The sequence below is a fragment of the Helicoverpa zea genome, chromosome 31, assembly GCF_022581195.2.
Source record: "Helicoverpa zea isolate HzStark_Cry1AcR chromosome 31, ilHelZeax1.1, whole genome shotgun sequence".
Lineage (NCBI taxonomy): Eukaryota > Metazoa > Arthropoda > Insecta > Lepidoptera > Noctuidae > Helicoverpa > Helicoverpa zea.
The window spans coordinates 14,330,010-14,348,613 of record NC_061482.1 but is presented as its reverse complement, the minus strand read 5'-3'; the positions used below and the strand labels follow the sequence as shown (position 1 = coordinate 14,348,613).

Sequence of the window (18,604 nt, the reverse complement as noted above, 5' to 3'; positions counted from 1 at the left end):
CACTAAGAAGGACGACATAGTGTTGTTTGCTGTCTTGCTCTGGTATACTGAGAAATGTGAAAAAGCCTTCCACCACATTCAAACTAATGAATGTCGGAGAAAATTGTTGTTGTAACAAAAGCGACAAAAGGAGTAGTACAAAAACACAAAGCCCTGTAATTATAATGCATGAGCTAACTAGCGTATAAATTCTCGCTTGAGAAATAAGAGTTAAGTTATAAAACGAGCTGGTTTCGCTTTTCTTCTTTGTGTTCGTCAGTCGAGGTCAGAGATTTAAAATGTGACTGGCATGAGCTTGCTAATCGCTTGCACACGCAAACAAGTTAGTTGCTTAGGTACCTATTTATTTTGTATCGAACATAATACGGGAAATAGAGAACCAGGCTATTCGGATGTTAGATAAACAGTAAGGGTAGTTGGGCTATAGCCAATTATTTAAGGATAAAATCATTATGTTGTGCATTGTTTCATGGACAATTTACAATTGAACGAATTTTACCCTTAACATCAAGTTCTCATCTCAAAATAAAAAAAATATATTTTTTAGGAAATCGTTAACGCGACTTATTCTACTTTGGAACGTTCGTCGTGCGCAGTACGAGCTTACGGCGTTGTTTAGTTTCAGGCAGGGCAACTACCCGCGCAACGGAGTAACCTTGACTGTCTGAAAGCCAACAGACGCTATTCTATAACTTTATATGCTCCTAGTACAACTGAGTAGGAACTCTCAATAAAAATTCATTTCACGCTTGCAGCTCTAAGGGCTTTTCAAGTTTAAGTGAGTCAGCTTTGCAGATGATAACTATTATTGTTACTGCTATGTACATAGGTACGATTGTCATTGTTAGGAAAAATAGTGCTTAATACAATAGCAAAAATCCACCAAATTAAACTTTAGGAACTATAAAAAAAAATTACAGCCTTACTTATAAAAATCTCTAATCGTCTTTTAAGCATCAGTTTAACTTAATCACTACCCAAAGCAACGTTTATAAGTAAGAATTTTCTTAAACAGCCCTTAAGTATTACTTATTATTTAATTCGCGTGTATAAGTACCTAAGGCTGTTAGTTTTTATTATTTCTCAATATACTTACATATAATAATAATTGCACAGTTGGTAAAAACAGTAACTAGAGCCTGACCCAGATATTTAATACTGACAAGATTACAATAATAGTAAAGAGGTATTTTTGAAATATTGCGCAAATTACTTGTAACACTTGAATCGAAACGAGGTAGCTGATGCGTATGTTAGGTGTTTGTGGATACGACTCTCAGGCTCTACTTACTTTTGTCTGCATTTAGCGTGAAGCTATCGAATATTTTCATAAAAATACATTTAAGTAATCGTAGAAGTGTAATATGTTCATTTCCCGTTGTAATTATAGTAATATTTAAAATAAAAAAATGATTATTTATCAATTCCAATCTACATGCACATAATTATATAAAACCGCATTGTCTACACAAGCGTTTCCACCAGGATTTCATGGATTTAGCAGAACACGAATATTATATTCACGATCACTTTCAGTGGCTTATCTTCTGGGCGGTTAGATATCGTATCGATTTTCCATGAAATTAGGGTAAAGCTACAATGAAAGCAACATAATATTTGAACATATGAAACTATTTGTATTTTTTTTTCGAACCTGCTGTTCTGATGACAATAAGAAACTTTATATTTTTTATTATTCTCCTCATTATTTTGTTAGCTTATTATTTTTTCTTTCAGACTGCAAATAGACTGTCAGATATTTATAGTATGTACAATTTAACAATAATAAGTATTGTACTATTTTAATTTAGTTATTGTACGACTAAAGCGGTAAAATTGTCCGCAATGTCTAAACCCGCAACACTACTAGGAAATCATGGATCTGACGTGGCTACATGGTACATTCCGAGAACTCACATTGTAGGCCTTATGGCCACTTACTTCGTCTAAAAAGTGCGAAGATTACGTAACTACGGGTGTTTTCCCGGTGTAGCGTTTGCATCAGATTTTTAAACGGTGACACGTAAACATCGTAGTAATTATCATTAATGTATCAAAATTACACAAACTCAAAACTCTGCACTGCAGTGCACTGTTTTTAATTAGCCCTCCCTACATTAAAATGCAGTCGCAGTTTATCTACAGATGAAATACAGGAAGCCACAAATGAACGACGAAGATAGTGATAAACTCAATAATGTATGTATGCATTATATTTGATAAAAAGATAACAGTTATGAATAAATAAACATACCTACCTATGTACATATAACTGGGTAAAAAACTTAGCCGCACGTTAAAGTATTCTCATAGAATTATAAACTATATAATGATAAATCATGATACACACACGAACACAAAACATAACACTAAACATATAGTACCTTCATTCACAGTCACCAAATACAAAAATATTACATTAGGTATAAACTCGACTGTTTCAGAACACTCCGGCTGAAACTTGTCTATTTACTATTATCTGTCACAAACACAGTCGAACTGAAAACACGTGTAGTCACAACGCTGTCTCTAACTTTTCTGAAACCGACCATAGGAATTCAACACCCCCGCTATAGCATGGTCCGTAATTCAGTGGGGTATAATACAAGTCATCACTTCTCCTTCAACGATCATTGCCGAAAGCGTTCGTTTTTGCAATGCAAAGAAGCTCCAGCCTTACCAATCACCTATCTATCCTTATTCCATACTTTTATGAGGAATAGAGTACTTCGTTCATTGTGACTTATCTTCCAAAACGGTATATAAAGTTTCAGTTCATTCCTACAAAAGTGAAGTCGGTTGAATTTTTGTGTGGATACCATTATTTAGAAGAGGTCAATGTCCCTTGACTCCACGTCCCCCGCTGTAAAGATTTCCTTCGCAACGCGCGAGGGAAACGGTCCCCTAACTTAGTACCGGCTATGGGTCGCTATGGTTCAGATAAATATCAACTTCCATGGTTACGCAGAGCACTTAAGCCGTGTTGTCATTTATATTTAATATTAGATGAATCTCTACGTATTGATCAACGGTGTTCTCATGAAAACGTGGCACGTAATATAATGAAGCTGATTGTGGTATACACGGGTGGAATAATAGAAGCACGTTTTCAGTACTTCAACTTCCCGCTAGGGAACAATGGATCAAAAATAATTACATCATAATGTAGGCTTCCTCATATCGTAATAACAAAAATCCAAATAAGTACCTATTAGGTTGACTCTCTTTAATAAGATTATTTAAAAATAAATAAATATAAGCCAAACCTGAGTGGAAAATAACGTGCATAGATGTCGCTAGTTAACTCAGTGTGACATTATTTGAGAATATAGGTGTCGCTACTTGGTAACCGAAGTATTCTTTTTTCTCTCTTATAACGTATGAAACCCTAGTAATTGTGCAAAAAGTCGCTACACTGACGGGAGGGGTGTAACCGCATAATTATATTATGTACTGCCTCGTCGAGGTCGAGGCTAAAATCCTTCACGAGTCACATGACTATGTTACACGCAGCACAGAGAGATATAATTTTGTATTGTGTTCTTCCAAATTGCATCTGCATGCATACCTGCGCGATGCTCCCGTTAACCTCATAGACTATCGTGAAATTGTTGCCAACATATTCGTACGAAGGTTATTCTATCGGTTAGACTTGTAATTACCTCAGACCGACGAATGCCCAGAGGACGCAAATGAAACCGCAGCTAAATAAACAATTTATCTTGTTCAGCAACATTATTGCTAGCCAAGCGCTTAGCCTACATTTTGGAGCATAAACCTCTAATCTAAAACATTTCAATCTTGTATAAGAAAACCTCAAAAGTATTGTATGCTTTTTGTAAACAATTTGAGTCTGGGATTTTATCCATTTTGAATAAAGTGGTGAGTTTTTCTTTCAGTTGAGTGCAGCACTACGGTAGCACACATTATGTCAAAAAGGCGTATCATAAAATGGGGATCAAACTATGTAGTTCAAATTCCGTGCCAGCCAGATCACAAGGTAAAGCTAGAAAGATAAATAATATATACATACCCATTACTTACATTGGCAATTCTATTGCTGTCCATTTACAGTAAATCGTTCATGCAATATAATTTATAATAGCTTAATAGCTTCAATTCTCCACGAATATGAAATTATACATAACATGACATCTTCTGACACATTTTTTATAAATGCGCAAATGGCATGTACCGAGTGAGTTCATAGATTGTTACAATAGGTAAAAGGCCTGCTTGGTATGATTTAATATATCTTTTATGTTTTTATTTATACAGGGTTACTGGTAAGTAGACCGCATCCTTTCAGGAGGTGATAGTATAGGTCAATACGGACAAATTTGACCCTGGGATACACTGGGCAAAAGTTAACCCGTTTCAAGATAATCGAATTTTAAGATCTTTTCTTTACAAGTCGTCTAGGTACACGTATACATTTTTATTACTAGTTAAAAGTCTCGTTTTTGCGGATTTTTGTGTGTTTTGTGGCTTTTTGGATAGCCATATAAATGTAGATGTTTTTTAAGTATTCTGCACAAAAAAATGAAAAGTAATATTTTTGAGAAAATATCTACTAAAAAAGTAATTTCTGTTCGCTATAATTTCCTCTGAGATTTGTACAGTTTTATGGTTTGTTATTATGAAATGATTCATCTTCTATCCAAAAACAAACAAAAATCCACAAAAATGAGACTTTTAACTAATAATGAAAAGTTATACGTGTACCTAGACGACTGATCTTGAAATTCGATTATCTTGAAACGGGTTAACTTTTGCCCAGTGTATCCCAGGGTCAAATTTGTCCGTATTGACCTATACTATCACCTCCTGAAAGGATGCGGTCTACTTACCAGTAACCCTGTAGAGCGGGGCTGCAACCTTGCTACTAACTACATCTTATTGTTTCTTTCAGAAAAAAAACTTTCTAGTTATGAGGATAGCAGCAACTATTCATATCACTGAAAAGATGTGAATAATAAAAATATAATTGTAAAAAAAAACTTATTTACATCTTTTCAGTGATACGAATAAGTGTCACTATCCTCATAACTGGAAAGTTTTCATCAATACGAATAATATAAGCCCAAACACGGGATAGTTTACATATTCAGTTGTCGAGTTCCGTCGACCTTCGCTGGTCTCCGTCATCAGGTCAGCTCCAAACCATCACTGTCAAATAGTGCTATCAGGCATACACTTTAGTGTCAAGGTTCAGTTTTACCCTATGTATGCCTACAACTTTCGAAAGTTGTCCTCGATTTAACAGTTCCTATATAGTAAAAGTTAGCGCATCATCAAAACAACCATCGTTTCCCTAGCCTTTTCCAACTGTTGGGATCGGCTTCTAGTCGCCCCCGATGCAGCTTGCTTGGCAGCCCGGACCTGCTGTTACCTCATAAACACAAGTTCCTGGGCAACCTTGGAATGATAAGCTGTCTTCTGGCTTCTGAGTAACCGCGACGGCTGCCGAAGATCATTATATTTATGCCGCGGACGGTCCGTGGACGTGTGAACATCTTGTTATGACGTGTTTCGGAAGGCACGCTAAACTAGTGATATAAATACTTTTTTGTATTCAAAATGCACAAACCATGGTCTCTGGTTTTAGCGCAGTTTTTCTTTATTCAAACTGAGTAACACTCTTTTGTTTCCTTACAATGAAAGAATAGTTTTTCTGCCAAAACTCAAAGTGTGGAAATTTACTTGGGTTTCTACATATATGATCAAATCGGATGAAATTTCCGTCGTTTCTTATATTTAATTAAAACATGGGGGAGCAGTTATCTAGGGAACAAATAATCAAGATCCATCGTTAAGTATTGTACCGTGCCGCAAAATTTGTGTTCCTTTGTATATTTTCACTCGCCAAGGATTTAAAGTCTCTAAGTTTAGCAAGCAATTGACTTGAAGATGGAGAAAGATAAAGATAAAGTAATTGTAGCGAAGCCAAAACGAGAGGCAGGAGCGTTCTTAAAAGATTTCCTGGCGGGCGGTATATCAGCCGCCGTGTCAAAGACCGCAGTAGCTCCAATCGAACGAGTGAAGATTCTATTACAGGTGCAAGATGTAAATAAACAAGTCAAAAAGGATAAGAAATACAAAGGTTTGTTTATTTGCTTTGCTTTTTGCTTAGTTGACAAGTTCACTGATTACGTAACAAATACGTCTTTGTAACCAATGGTAACTTTCGGTGTGGTACGAACGTTTGACCTCAGTATGAAATGGTTTTGAATTTAAAGATAAGTTTTTTTAATTATTATAGATTTTCTACGTATATTTTTTTACGCTATTTACGTTATTTCCGCTAACCTGAAATGGCTTTCAAATTATTAGTTTCTATTCTGAACACCTACACAACTGGGCTCATGAGTTCTGTACTCTTCTATGACTAGAAACTACATGCAGCCTATTTAATTATTCAGTTGAATTATTTATGTTTATTCGACTTCATGGTCGAATATAAGCAGTATCCATCAATGTTTTCATAAATAATAAGATTGTCAAGAAGGTAAACTTTCTTTTTTTTTTAAATTTTTTATGTACATGGAACTTCAAATTGAAAAATCGATTACAAGTAATTTATATTATAAGTAAAAACAGTTTGGCTATTGTGCACACTAAAAAGATTTATTTGTGTAACAGGTATCATCGACGTTTTAGTACGTGTACCTAAGGAACAGGGATTCTTCTCACTATGGCGAGGCAACTTAGCAAATGTTATCCGGTACTTCCCGACACAAGCTCTAAACTTCGCCTTTAAGGACAAATACAAAAGTATGTTCCTTGGCGGTATTGATAAACACAAGCAGTTCTGGAAATACTTCGCTGGCAATCTAGCAGCTGGCGGAGCTGCCGGTGCAACTTCTATGTGTTTCGTGTACCCTCTGGATTTCGCACGAACCAGGTAAAATCCCTTCACTTCAATTATTACTTTCTAGAATTTACTGGCATCACGCCGTATATTATAAGAATGTCAGATAGAAAATCGCTCGATGGAAAACGCTGATGACTCAGCTGCATACGTTCAGTCTAGAAGCCGACCCCAACATAGTGGGAAAAAGGATAAGCAGATGATTTACTTTACTTTTAATATTTAAAGAGCTATAGGTCTTTTTTCTTTCGCCAGGTTAGCTGCTGATATCGGCAGAGGCAAAAACAAGCAGTTCCATGGACTGATCGACTGTCTAACGAAGACTATAAAGACAGACGGACCGTTGGGCTGGTACCGAGGCTTCGTGGTATCGGTACAGGGTATCATCATCTACCGCGCGACCTATTTCGGTTTATTTGACACTGCGAAGGCTTTTTTTCCTGACCCACACAACACTTCACTATTTTTTACTTGGGTCATTGCTCAGGTAATTGAAATCGTATCGTCATCGTTTTTGTGATAATCGATTCAATGATACCGGTTGCTTACTTTTACGGTTAGATCATTCTTGCAAATGAACGGTCGAACGACTTGAAACTTTTGCGTTTGATGTGAAAGACATTGTTTTGTAGATTTACTATTAGTTTTATTTGATGCTTACAACTAGTGTGGTTAGGATGAGGAGGCGGTCAGTAATGTTGATTTGTTTTGTGCAGTCGGTGACGACATTCGCGGGTATCTGCTCGTACCCGCTGGACACGGTGCGGCGGCGAATGATGATGCAGTCGGGAGTGCCTCCCGAACAGCGGCAGTACAAGAGTACGGCGCATTGCTGGGCGGTCATTTTAAAAAATGAAGGTGGTCGTGCCTTTTTCAAAGGAGCCTTCTCCAACGTGCTAAGAGGCACAGGTGGAGCCTTCGTGCTTGTGTTGTATGATGAAATCAAGAAATTCCTATGAGTCTTAATGATAGGTGTTATAGCTGAATGTAATTAGAGTACAGATTTCGGACCACTGCAACTATCCACGAATTAATTGGGTGGTGGGTACTTTCTATATTGTCTACTTTTTATTTATTAACGGGTTCGACTTTGACTCGTTCGTTTAATACAGTTATATTTTAATTTTTTTGAAAGGGTTGTTTTATTTAATTTGCTGTTATAGTGCAGTCGTTTATGAAGGGTATTTTGCGTCATTATACCCTATCATACCTAGAGAAACCTTGTAAGTGCAATGTGCATGAACTCTCGAGTGCAGTACCTACTTCTGTGTGTGCGGTCTAAAGTGCAACAGCAGCTACATAAGAGACGTGAAGAGCCAAATTTAATTAAAAGCTTGATGTGGAACAGAAAACATGCCAAAATCAATAAGACACAATTTTATAAAAATCACTTCATTAGCATTATTATATGTACTAGTTTCGGCCCCACAGCTGCCTCGTTGGTCTAGCTGTCGCAAGTGTGGCTGCTGAGCACGAGGTCTCGGGTTCGATTCCCGAGTCGGGCCGAAATCGCTTTGTGGGTTTTAGAAGACTTTCACAAAGCAGCCCGGAGCCTGGAAGCTGGTGATTGATACACCCGTGCATCGGAGAGCACGTAAATGTCGGTCCTGCGCCTGATCTCTCTCCGGTCGTGTCGGATTACCGTCCCATCGGGCTATGAGAGTTAAGGAATAGTGAGTGCACCTGTGTCTGCGCAAATGCTCGTGCACTATGATATGTCCTGCGTAGTTGGCTAATCTCCTTACATGAGAACAGCCGCCGTAGCCGATAATCGGCTAGGAGGACATCATCATCAGTTTCAGCCCGCGGCTTCGCCCGCGTAGAGCTCGGTTATATCGCGTTTCCAAGCGAATTCTTCAAAAGTCCGGTTCTTTCTCAAGGTCAACTCTATCTCTATACCAAATTTTGTTAAAATCAGTTCAGTGGTTAAGACGTGAGAGCGTGACAGACAGGCAGACAGTCACTTTCGCATTTATAATATTAGTAGGGATGTATGTTGCTTATTCTATGGTGTACCTCAAATAAGTGAAATTTAGAATTTAGAAGCTAGAATAAGACAACATGTTCGTTACTTCATTTTTATTAGATTATCATTACCTACTCATTTATATTGTTTATCTTTACTTGATATCACACAATAAAGCGACCCCCCTTAGGGTCCAATGTCTCGGGTTGCTGTCCGTTTCAAAGTCTATGGAGCCCACGTACTTAGCGTCTGTTCTCTGCGGCTTCCTATAAATTGGGCACTCGTATAAGCGCGGGTCCTTGCCCGCAGTCGTGTTGATAGCGAAGATATAGATCACAGGCATCTGCTCGTACAACACCTTGGGCTTTGATTCGATCAGTTTGCCGGTTTTTCTGTCCAGAGACGCTCCTGAAAAAGCATTAACTTGAAAATAATACACTGTCAATCCCTTAATTAATTACTCGGAATATTTAAACAAAGAGCAATTTTCAATCGTCAGTTAACTTCTGTGTCAGGAAATACACAGCGGTTTGATTTTCTATACAAAAGCTGTCCTAAAGAGGCATACGTATAAAAAATTGCCCTCTAACCTTCTAAGAACAGGCCGTAGACATAAACGCCCTCCGCCGGGCCTTCGTGCACATCCTCTCTATTCAGCTTAGTGATGTGGTTCTGCAGCACCACAGAGTCGAGCGCCCAACCTTTGTGGCTGCGAGTCACCTCCTGAAATAACATTACAGATCAGCGAATAAGTCTTGAACATTTCAAACTCCGTACAATAGTTGTAGGTGGAACGAGACGCAGCCCCGAATACTCAAACGTTACTAAAGCCGTACCGTGATGATCCGGAGACGGCGGCGGCGGTGGACAAATGGCCCTAGTCTTACTGCAATGATGTTGAACAGCCCTCAAAATTTTGTGACGTTACAGTATTTGACCTATAACCAACATTGACAAGACTACTGCACAATTCTTTGGAAAATAATGATTCAGATTTGGTAGAAAATAAATTATGCTATTCAACGTGTAAGGGGGCTGATCAACGAAATTTGTAGGCAATCGGTCGCGTTGGGTCGAGGGACCTGAAAGCAACGAAAACATAACATAACAATACTAGACCTGTCTCATAGCTGTTAGGAATCCTTGAGGATTGAAGAAACCAGTCATCCAAAAAGCTGAAGGCCTCCCGTTCCGAAGCCATATCCTGTACTGCTGCTCGCGTTCCAATAACTCTGTATACCAGAACCCGAGTGTTGCTGACTCCCAAGATACCTGTGAAAGAAACAAAGAAAAGTAAACAATAACATTAAGTGACATCCCACAACTTTTGCCACTACACTTTACTTTAGTTTTTGAGATGACCTTTCGATTTCATGAACATACAAACTTACTTCCATAGAACTGCATTTCTTAATTTGATTTAGTTATTTTTATTAACTTACCTTGAGCCATTTTTGTGGTATACGAGCGTCATACATAGCATCCAACGACTCCCTCAGCCCTTGACTCATCACGATGGTACCGTCGATGGCTAACTTCAGGTCACACAGCGTTGAGCTCACAGTCTTCACAACTTTCTGAATCCTATCGATTTCTTGTCTGCGGAGGGGAAAATGAGCAGCAAGTTATACGAAATTAATAACAATATGAGTTTAAATACGAACCTCTTATGGTTTTACCTCAGAAAAATATTCATTGGTAGAAACGCGCCCATCTTTTGAAGCGCTTCCCTGACCTCGAAGCTTACGTATTGTTTTGGCAGCTTCTCCAACATGTCCTCAGCCAGGCGATATACAATACTCTCTCTAGTCTCTCCACCCTGACTACCACCTTCCTTAGGCTGCACACTCAAGATAGTATCCAAAATATCTTTTGCACTATTTATCTGATACGTTATGTCTGCATTTCCATGTAGACCAAAGACTTCAGGAGTATCAGTCAGAGGAAGCTGATTGATGTAGTCCACGTACCCTTGAATATTCCTAGTAGTAGGTACTTTATAACCTTTGTAAAATTCAAAGCCAGGACGTAGCAATACGTCACAAAACCAAACATTTGTAAAAGTGGTCAGCAAGCGTTTATCAAAATCGTCAGTAACTCGCCCGCCGTACATCACTTCTCCGAGCATGTAGCATATAGTTGGCCAAGATATACCCTTTTTTGGATCAATTTCATCCAAATGGTTCTGGACAAATTGTACACTGGACGCGTAATCAGATTGATTGAACTCATAAGGAATGTTCCAACCGAGAGGGCCGAACTTTCGCCTTTCTTGTACAATAGTGTGTAAAAAGGCCACAGCATAAAGAAGAGGTGGCCATTGCGATAACGAAGAATAATCAAGGGTATCTTGAGTGATATTTTGATAGGTCCTCTTCATACTGGCTCTGATACCTTGAGGCGGTTCATTGGTGAATTTTATAGCCATTTGTAGAAGACCAATAGGAAATTCGGTGTGCACTTCTGTAGTCAGCCAAAGTCTGAATGATTCTTGGATATGTTCAGTTTCAATGAGAGCATCCATAGCCTCTACGCAAAATGGTAGTGATAAATGTATATTTTGCAGCAACACCCAGCCACCTTCGTTCATGGAATCTGATATCATTTTCCTTGCAACGATTTCTTGACCTTGACCCATGGATACTGATTTTAAAACTGTAAATATTTAAAAAATGGGTTGAATATTTTGTTTCCAAAACAAACAAGTACTTCGCAAAAAATATGGTGTCTTACCAATTTCTTTAGCTTTTGCGAGTGCAGCTATTTGTGCTGAAGGATCAGAACCGATGGACAATATACAAATGAGAGGAGTACGAGGTTCTGATTCCTCCCAAGTTGTTTCCAAGTTCAGGATACATCCTTCGCCATATTCAGGGCCAAGAGAATCTGAAGAATATTAATGTTTTTATACAATGTTTCTTTGAAATTAAACTTAAATTGACATAAAACAGTAGCAAATGATTTCGATTGTATCAGTAACTGTGTTTAAAATAATGTTAATAGTTTTTTCTTACCAACTATGTACTTTCTTGCTTGAGATAATGTGCGATCTGGACTCCAGGATCGAATAAGCAATAGTTTCCTAAACACGTCAAGGCTTTCCTGATAACCACTAGGAAAAGGTTCTTCTTCGGGCTTAGCCTTCTCGTACCAGACACGCCACTCCTTCTCATTGGATGTTATCTAGAAAACATGACAATTTACAGTTTTAATATTATTTCATGTCATATGTATTTGTAGCATCAGAAGTATTGTAAAAAATACTTCAAATATAAAAACTCTACTTGTGAAAGTGTAATTAAAATCATTGCCTATATTTACAAATACTGAATGAAAGTGCGTATTTACCCGAGTAAGAACGTCATTAAAAGTTTTCAGTTTACTTATTTCAACGAGGTTTAACCACGTGATATCAAGGATCCACCTGAATGGCTTGGGGGTGACGGCATTCAAGTCTAACGATGCGCCTCCTTTAATGAACGCCATGAACTCGTCGTGCGATATCAAACCACGTTGACAATCGATTTTCATTCCCAACATTAAAGTAAACAAAGCTTTATGCCTTTCATATAAGCTTCGTAGTGTAAACGCCCACACCTCATGTGTCAAATACTTCAGTATAATATTTATTCGTTCTTCAGTTACATTGCTCTTTGTAGACTTGGTTATGGAATTATCAAATATATTCAAGAATTGTTTCAATGAATTCTGGTACATGAGGTTTACATTACTCATTTCTACTATTAAAAAGTATAGTATCGAGCCTCTAGCGGCTACCGCCCGAAACTCTTCCCGCGCTTTTACAATCTTTTTTTCAGTCACTTCTGCTACTTTGAGTTTTTCATTTACTTCTTCTGCAGTCGTCTTAGTAATTTGTAGCACTTGAATTAAAGCCTCATCATCCACTAGAGATCCTTCTGAAGATGTTAACCGACAAAGCAAATTACTTTCCAACTCCTTCATACTTCGCTGATTTTTCATAACTGATTCAAATAATGCAACTCTTTCTTCTTCTAGATCAGATTTCTCCATTAATATTACTCTACCAAGCAGCTGATCTTCTAAACCTCGCATTGTAACCGTAAAGTCTATAATTGACGTTTTAGCACTCACTTCTGGTGAATAAGCAGGATTAGGAAGCTTAGTTGTAATGTATAACATGAAACCAGGCATCACGTCGCATTCCTTATCCCCGACTATCACCTTTTCTATAGAACCTGACTTGATAAAGTTCTTTTCGAGAACGTTGTCTATAACCGGATCTAATTCGACAGCAACATCTTCTATTAACAGAGGTCTACCAAGGGATAAACTGTCTTCTAAGTGTGTTCTGAAATATTTGTGATTGAGAGATGTAATCTGAAGCTCGTTAGTACTTTCTTTGTTTTTTATCCAATTCTTTCCTTGACTTTGAGGATCGACTAGTAGTGGGTACGAACTTGATTTAGTAACAATCAATGCATTTTGAACAGATAATTCATCGTTTGGAAGACCTTGCAGTGTCCATTCTGAAATAGTAGCGCTTTCTACCAACATGTTGGTGATATTCAAGTCGTGTGTTACGGGTATTTTTTTACTAGTTAAAATTCCCATCCATGTGTTCAGTAAGCTATTTCTGAATTCCTGATTGTATGGACCACAGTATGACAAAAATCCTGTAGCTAAAACTACATCTCCCACCAGTCTGCCGAGTTGTTCTTTGAAATCTTTACTTTGCTGAGTCCATCTTATTTTTTCACCACCCAACCCGTTAATTAGAGCTGTAGCGGCTGTCATTTTTCTTAAACAAACATTAGCAGCATCTGTCAATTGCTGTTTTTCAGATACTGCTGACTCATATTGCTCCTTCACTTTTCTTAGAGACATTTCTCGTTCTTCCAACTGACGCTCGGCTGATGCCAAGTCGTCCATCGCAACCTGTTATAATTAACAATGAGTTATAGATTTTCTTTATTAAAAATAAAGTTAATTGTAAAGAGAGAAATACCTTCAGTCTAGCTTCTTGTAACAGAAGATTGGCTTTCAGAGGCAACACCTCTTTGTTCACGCTATGGAAAAAAGCCATGGCTTTGGTCCAAGACAGTAAACCAGCGACGTCACCACATACTCTCTTAGCTGTGTCCATGTTGTAATCTTCCATTTCAAAGTATGGATTCAAATGTTCCACCATCTCATTGTTAATAATGTCTTTGGGATAGTTTTGGAGTTGTAACAAAAATGTAGTGCTGGCCATCATCTGCGAAATAAACACTAAATGTTAAACAAGAAAACCAAAAATTACTCTAGAGGATTATAGACTTATTCCTAGATTACCTTTAAAGATTCTGCCCACGATGGCTTAGGGCAAGGAGCAGCAGTATCCGATATCACTGGATGTAATCTTCTTTGGAAGAGAATTAACACACAGTCCATAATCCGCATGATAAGATGCGGAGGTCTGCCTAACTTTCTGACAGTAGCAATATGCGCAGGTTTAATGGTATTAAGTGCGGCTTCAGCTTCTTCTAATGCCGGTTTTGCAGCTTCCAATTTAATTTCAGCTTTCTCTTTTTCTTCGGCAATGTATGCCACTAAAGCCTCTGCTTTTTCTTTCACTATTTGTACTTGATTTTTCACAATCTCAGCTTGCATAGCCCTGTCTGTTACTTCAGTCAGCACTCGATCTGCTTTTTCTGATGCAAGAGCCAAATCTTGTTCCATCACGGCTAAATCTTTCTTTAATACTTCCACAGATATAGATGCTTCTCGTAGTTTCTCCAGACCTGTGTCCATTCTTAAAGCACCATCACCTAACTCCTTTTGTTTCATTTGATAAATTGTTTTGTAGCCGCCAATAAAGTTAAGATAAGATTTTGGTGTAACATGAGATGAACGTCGGAATCTTTGATAATATTCTACTGATACTTGAGAGACAACATCTTGTATTGTTCCTAACACTGTCACCAGTTCTTTCTTTACTTCTTTAGTGCATTCAATTTCAAATTCTGCTAGGAAATGGTCCGCTACCGAAACTAAAGCATCTTTTGGCCAGGGTTGGAACCAATCTATTGTGCAACCAGAAATGAGGGCTGGGAAACGCATAGCCCTATATCTGAATGCTTCGCTTACCTGAAAATCGGAAAGGTATGTAGATATTATTATTCACGTAATGAATAAATATCATTAACACAAAAAGATAAATTATTATTACTCACCGGTGAAAAGCATAATACAACGTGGAGATTCTGGCAAGTCCTGTTCAAGAAATATTCCATTACCAATTCATTAGTCAAAGTTCTTTTCTGGTTCTCTCGTTTCATGATAGGAGTCAACTCTGAAATAATTTCCTGTTGCTCGTCTTTAGTAAAGAGGTTCGATATAACGCCGGATGATAAAATATTATTTAAGTATTCCAGGAAACCTTCCTCTTTAATATCAAGGTCGGTAAATATAAACGTTGTGCCTTTTCCTTGAACACCACAAGACCTATACAGCAACTTTAGGTCTTCTAGAAAATTGCTGACGTTATATGATCTGGTTAATGCAATTTGGAAGGACCGGTAGCCCGCTATAAACGTAGATAATTTAGTTAGGGATTGCTTCCCCGAACCGCCTACACCGACAAGCATGACATTTCCTCTGGGATGTCTTATTACTCTTGATATTTTGACCAAATGGAGCATGGCATCCGGGAAGAAGACCAAATCCATGCCGGATCCACGAACCATTTCATTGAATTGTGCCAGAAACATGTCGAGACGTTCTCGAAGCTCCGCATAGTCGAAAACAGGCTCATACACCTTGGGCAGTTCCATGTCTGTGTCTTCTCCCTCCTCGCCGGTCGGCTCTGGAGCATCTCTTTAATAAACAAAGGAACATGAATTTGACTACTGTTACAGATGTAACCAAGAAAAAAGAAAACTTATTATTTTGTTAATTTTACAAAGACTCCTTCACTGAGATAATTAAGCCCTATTATTAACTCCTTGTATTGTTATCTGCGGTGGTACCCAAGCAATGCGGGCGATGCCGCTTAGAATGCACAAATGCAAACATACACAAGCATCTAAAGCTACCGCTAATTATATCATGTACTATCATATCTCAGTTAATATAAGAGAGAACGACCCTGATCGTCATGTTATATAGTGAGTTCGAGCTATACAAAAGTCAGTTTCGTAAATTTACATGTACTGCGTTAGAGGACACTGATGACAACTTTTTACCACATAGCAGTCAACGGTTTAACTGATTACCAAACAAAAAGTTGTTATAAACACTCTTTGAAATTACCAGCAAAGAAGTTATTATGAAACATGATTTTTGGAGTGAAATGCAATCGAGGTCATCTAGTATGATATTGAGCTTTGCCCATTGGCTTGGTTTTTTAGAGCGTTGCGCTAATAACGCAAATGTCGAGGGTTCGAATTCCTCATTGGTCAACATTTTACCTTCAATTTTACGAAGAATGTTAATTTCTTACAAGATAGGTATAAAAAAACAGAGGTCGATAAACAAGAATTCTAACTAAGGCATAAAATAAACCGCGAACTAAAAGTAGTGCATGCACAAATTCTCCGATTATACTTATTATAATATAATTCTAAAAGAAACTGAAAAAAATATTTGATATACTTATTTAGCTTTTCTTTTTCATTTCCGAATATAATTAACACGGATTTTCTTGAAAAAGATCCGCTGTCATAGAACAAATTGACTGTGTTAAAAACCAACACACTACGTACGACAGTCGGTACTTAAGAAGTGTTCGGTAGTGCCCGAGCACCAAAGTTGCACTTCTTTGTACTAGGGAAACATAGCAAGCCAAGAGCCAAGTCCAAAAGGCAGTCCCGTTGTAGAGAAGCTCCCTCTAGGCTAGGGTAGTGATACTAAAACAATCGCTTTTCCACCCTGCTACGAGGGTGTTATTCAACTGTAAATAGTTCGTTAAACGTTTCACAGATGGCGCGGATGAATTTTTTTCGTGTCCAGAACATAATAAAAAAGGGATATAAGATGTTACGACTTTAATAACAGTTGTTGTTATTAAAATGAAAAAATAAAGCCACTTCATGACAAACTTGTGCGGAAAACAATACCTAAATTCTCCTAAAACAGTAAGTCATGGATGAAATACAAAAAATATATATATTATAAAAATATATATAGTCACACTGATGATTATAACGGCAATTATAACAGGTTGGAATTTTACTTTATAGCTCAGTAAAGTTTATGAGTCTTTTGAGGGAACGTTGACGACGCCAAAACTAAGGTTTTTATAAGTTTGAAGCTATACTACCTTTAATTTTGAGGCTTGGCACTCATTTTAAGGGGCTAGAATATTGTTGCCGATAAATAATGTACTTAAGTAACATAAATATTTTGACCTATTTTATTTTACAATAAATATATTTATATGGTACATAAATCTAAACTCCTATTGAGTTCTGTAGTGCTAGTCCTGATACTACGCGTTACGCGCCTCGTGACCGTGGAAATGTTTCAAGGCCGTTCTTACGCTACAGCCGTAGTAAACAAACAAACAAGCCTTAGGTGATCTTCACACTGCCCCGCATCACGCTGCATCTTGCGTGTCGACGCACCTACGCGCGTTCCTGCGGGAGTGCAGATCTGCATCATCGTGCGGGTTTTTCACGCACTCACGCGCGTAGGTGCGTTTTGTAAATTCACGCACAGCGAGTTCCATTTTCAAATATATACGTCACGCCCATTCAAAATCACGCGCGGCATTGCGGGATTCAGTGTGCCATACATTGCGTCTCGCCCCGCACCTACGCGCGGGGGTGCGTGTTTCTCCGCATGTATGTGCGTGATCCGCATGAACGCGCGTGGATGCATTTTCAGTGTGTTGGACTATGCGTGTTTTCCATACAAACGGAGATATTTCCATACAACGGAAAAAAACGCATCCACGCACTACGCTGCATCATGCGGGGCAGTGTGATAATCGCCTTACCATGTTATGCAATGAAACCTTAGTAAATAAAGCTTTTGAAAATCTAGAAACAGAGTTACCTAACGCGCAAAGTTTGGAATACCTTACCCATTATTAGGTTTTCCAAACTTTGCGAAATGGCAAACAATTGATTCGATATAAATACCATACCTATGTAATAACAGCATAATAATTACATTTCTATTTGACACCGAAGAAGTTTTTATGAAACAAAAAAGGACAGTAATACTTAAAAACAACGTAATGTTAGGATAGCACCGCCCTTACAATACTCGTGCTACGGTCAGTAGCAATCTGACGCTCAGAGCACGTGGACTGCTCACTGTTGCGCTTGCGTCAAACCACAAAGTCAGCGCGAGTCTGACTTTAGGTACTAGGAGCCCATGAAACGAAAGGAATTCAACTGGAAAACGGCTGTGTTCAAAACGCTACAAGTGTCGCTTTGTGTTGAACAAAATTGAAGTTCGTACTGACAGAGATACGTTTTAAAATTGCCTGCTTTTCGAAGACACTCCAGTAAAAAAACGGTTCTATTGTTTGGTTTGGTTACAATAGTTTGTTATATTTAAACATTATTTTGTCTAAATCAGGAAATACGTATATTTTCTGAATTAAACTTACGCTGGAATAATCTAAGAATATGAATGTATTCTATTTATTGGCCAAATACCAAAGCAATTCAATGTAGTACCACATTGCAAGGTACACAGAACCGGTTAATCAATTGTATTTAGTATCAATTAATCAAGCTTTTACATTCTAAATCATGAATAATCATGTCAGACTGTAAAAAAAATTCAAAATTACA

General features: G+C 37.9%; 2 protein-coding genes across 2 annotated transcripts in view; one reads left to right on the top strand and one right to left on the bottom strand.

The window, feature by feature from the left end:
• Positions 1-5,910: 5,910 nt before the first annotated feature.
• LOC124645262 (ADP/ATP translocase 1-like) lies at positions 5,911-7,830 on the top strand. The gene is made up of 4 exons (XM_047185060.1): positions 5,911-6,103; positions 6,643-6,904; positions 7,127-7,358; positions 7,588-7,830. Exons 1-4 carry the CDS (start codon positions 5,911-5,913, stop codon positions 7,828-7,830), a joined length of 930 nt encoding a protein of 309 aa, XP_047041016.1.
• Positions 7,831-8,935: 1,105 nt separating this feature from the next.
• LOC124645392 (dynein axonemal heavy chain 5) overlaps positions 8,936-18,604 on the bottom strand; it is a 74,382-nt gene continuing 64,713 nt past the window's right edge. Inside the window, exons 38-48 of the mRNA XM_047185193.1 lie at positions 15,032-15,674; positions 14,151-14,945; positions 13,825-14,073; positions 12,186-13,754; positions 11,852-12,020; positions 11,571-11,723; positions 10,517-11,492; positions 10,280-10,436; positions 9,957-10,109; positions 9,428-9,560; positions 8,936-9,245 (exon numbers count right to left, since the gene is read on the bottom strand). Coding sequence (XP_047041149.1) covers positions 8,992-9,245; positions 9,428-9,560; positions 9,957-10,109; positions 10,280-10,436; positions 10,517-11,492; positions 11,571-11,723; positions 11,852-12,020; positions 12,186-13,754; positions 13,825-14,073; positions 14,151-14,945; positions 15,032-15,674 — 5,251 coding nt within the window. The 3' untranslated portion in view covers positions 8,936-8,991. The remainder of the gene's footprint in view (positions 9,246-9,427; positions 9,561-9,956; positions 10,110-10,279; positions 10,437-10,516; positions 11,493-11,570; positions 11,724-11,851; positions 12,021-12,185; positions 13,755-13,824; positions 14,074-14,150; positions 14,946-15,031; positions 15,675-18,604) is intronic.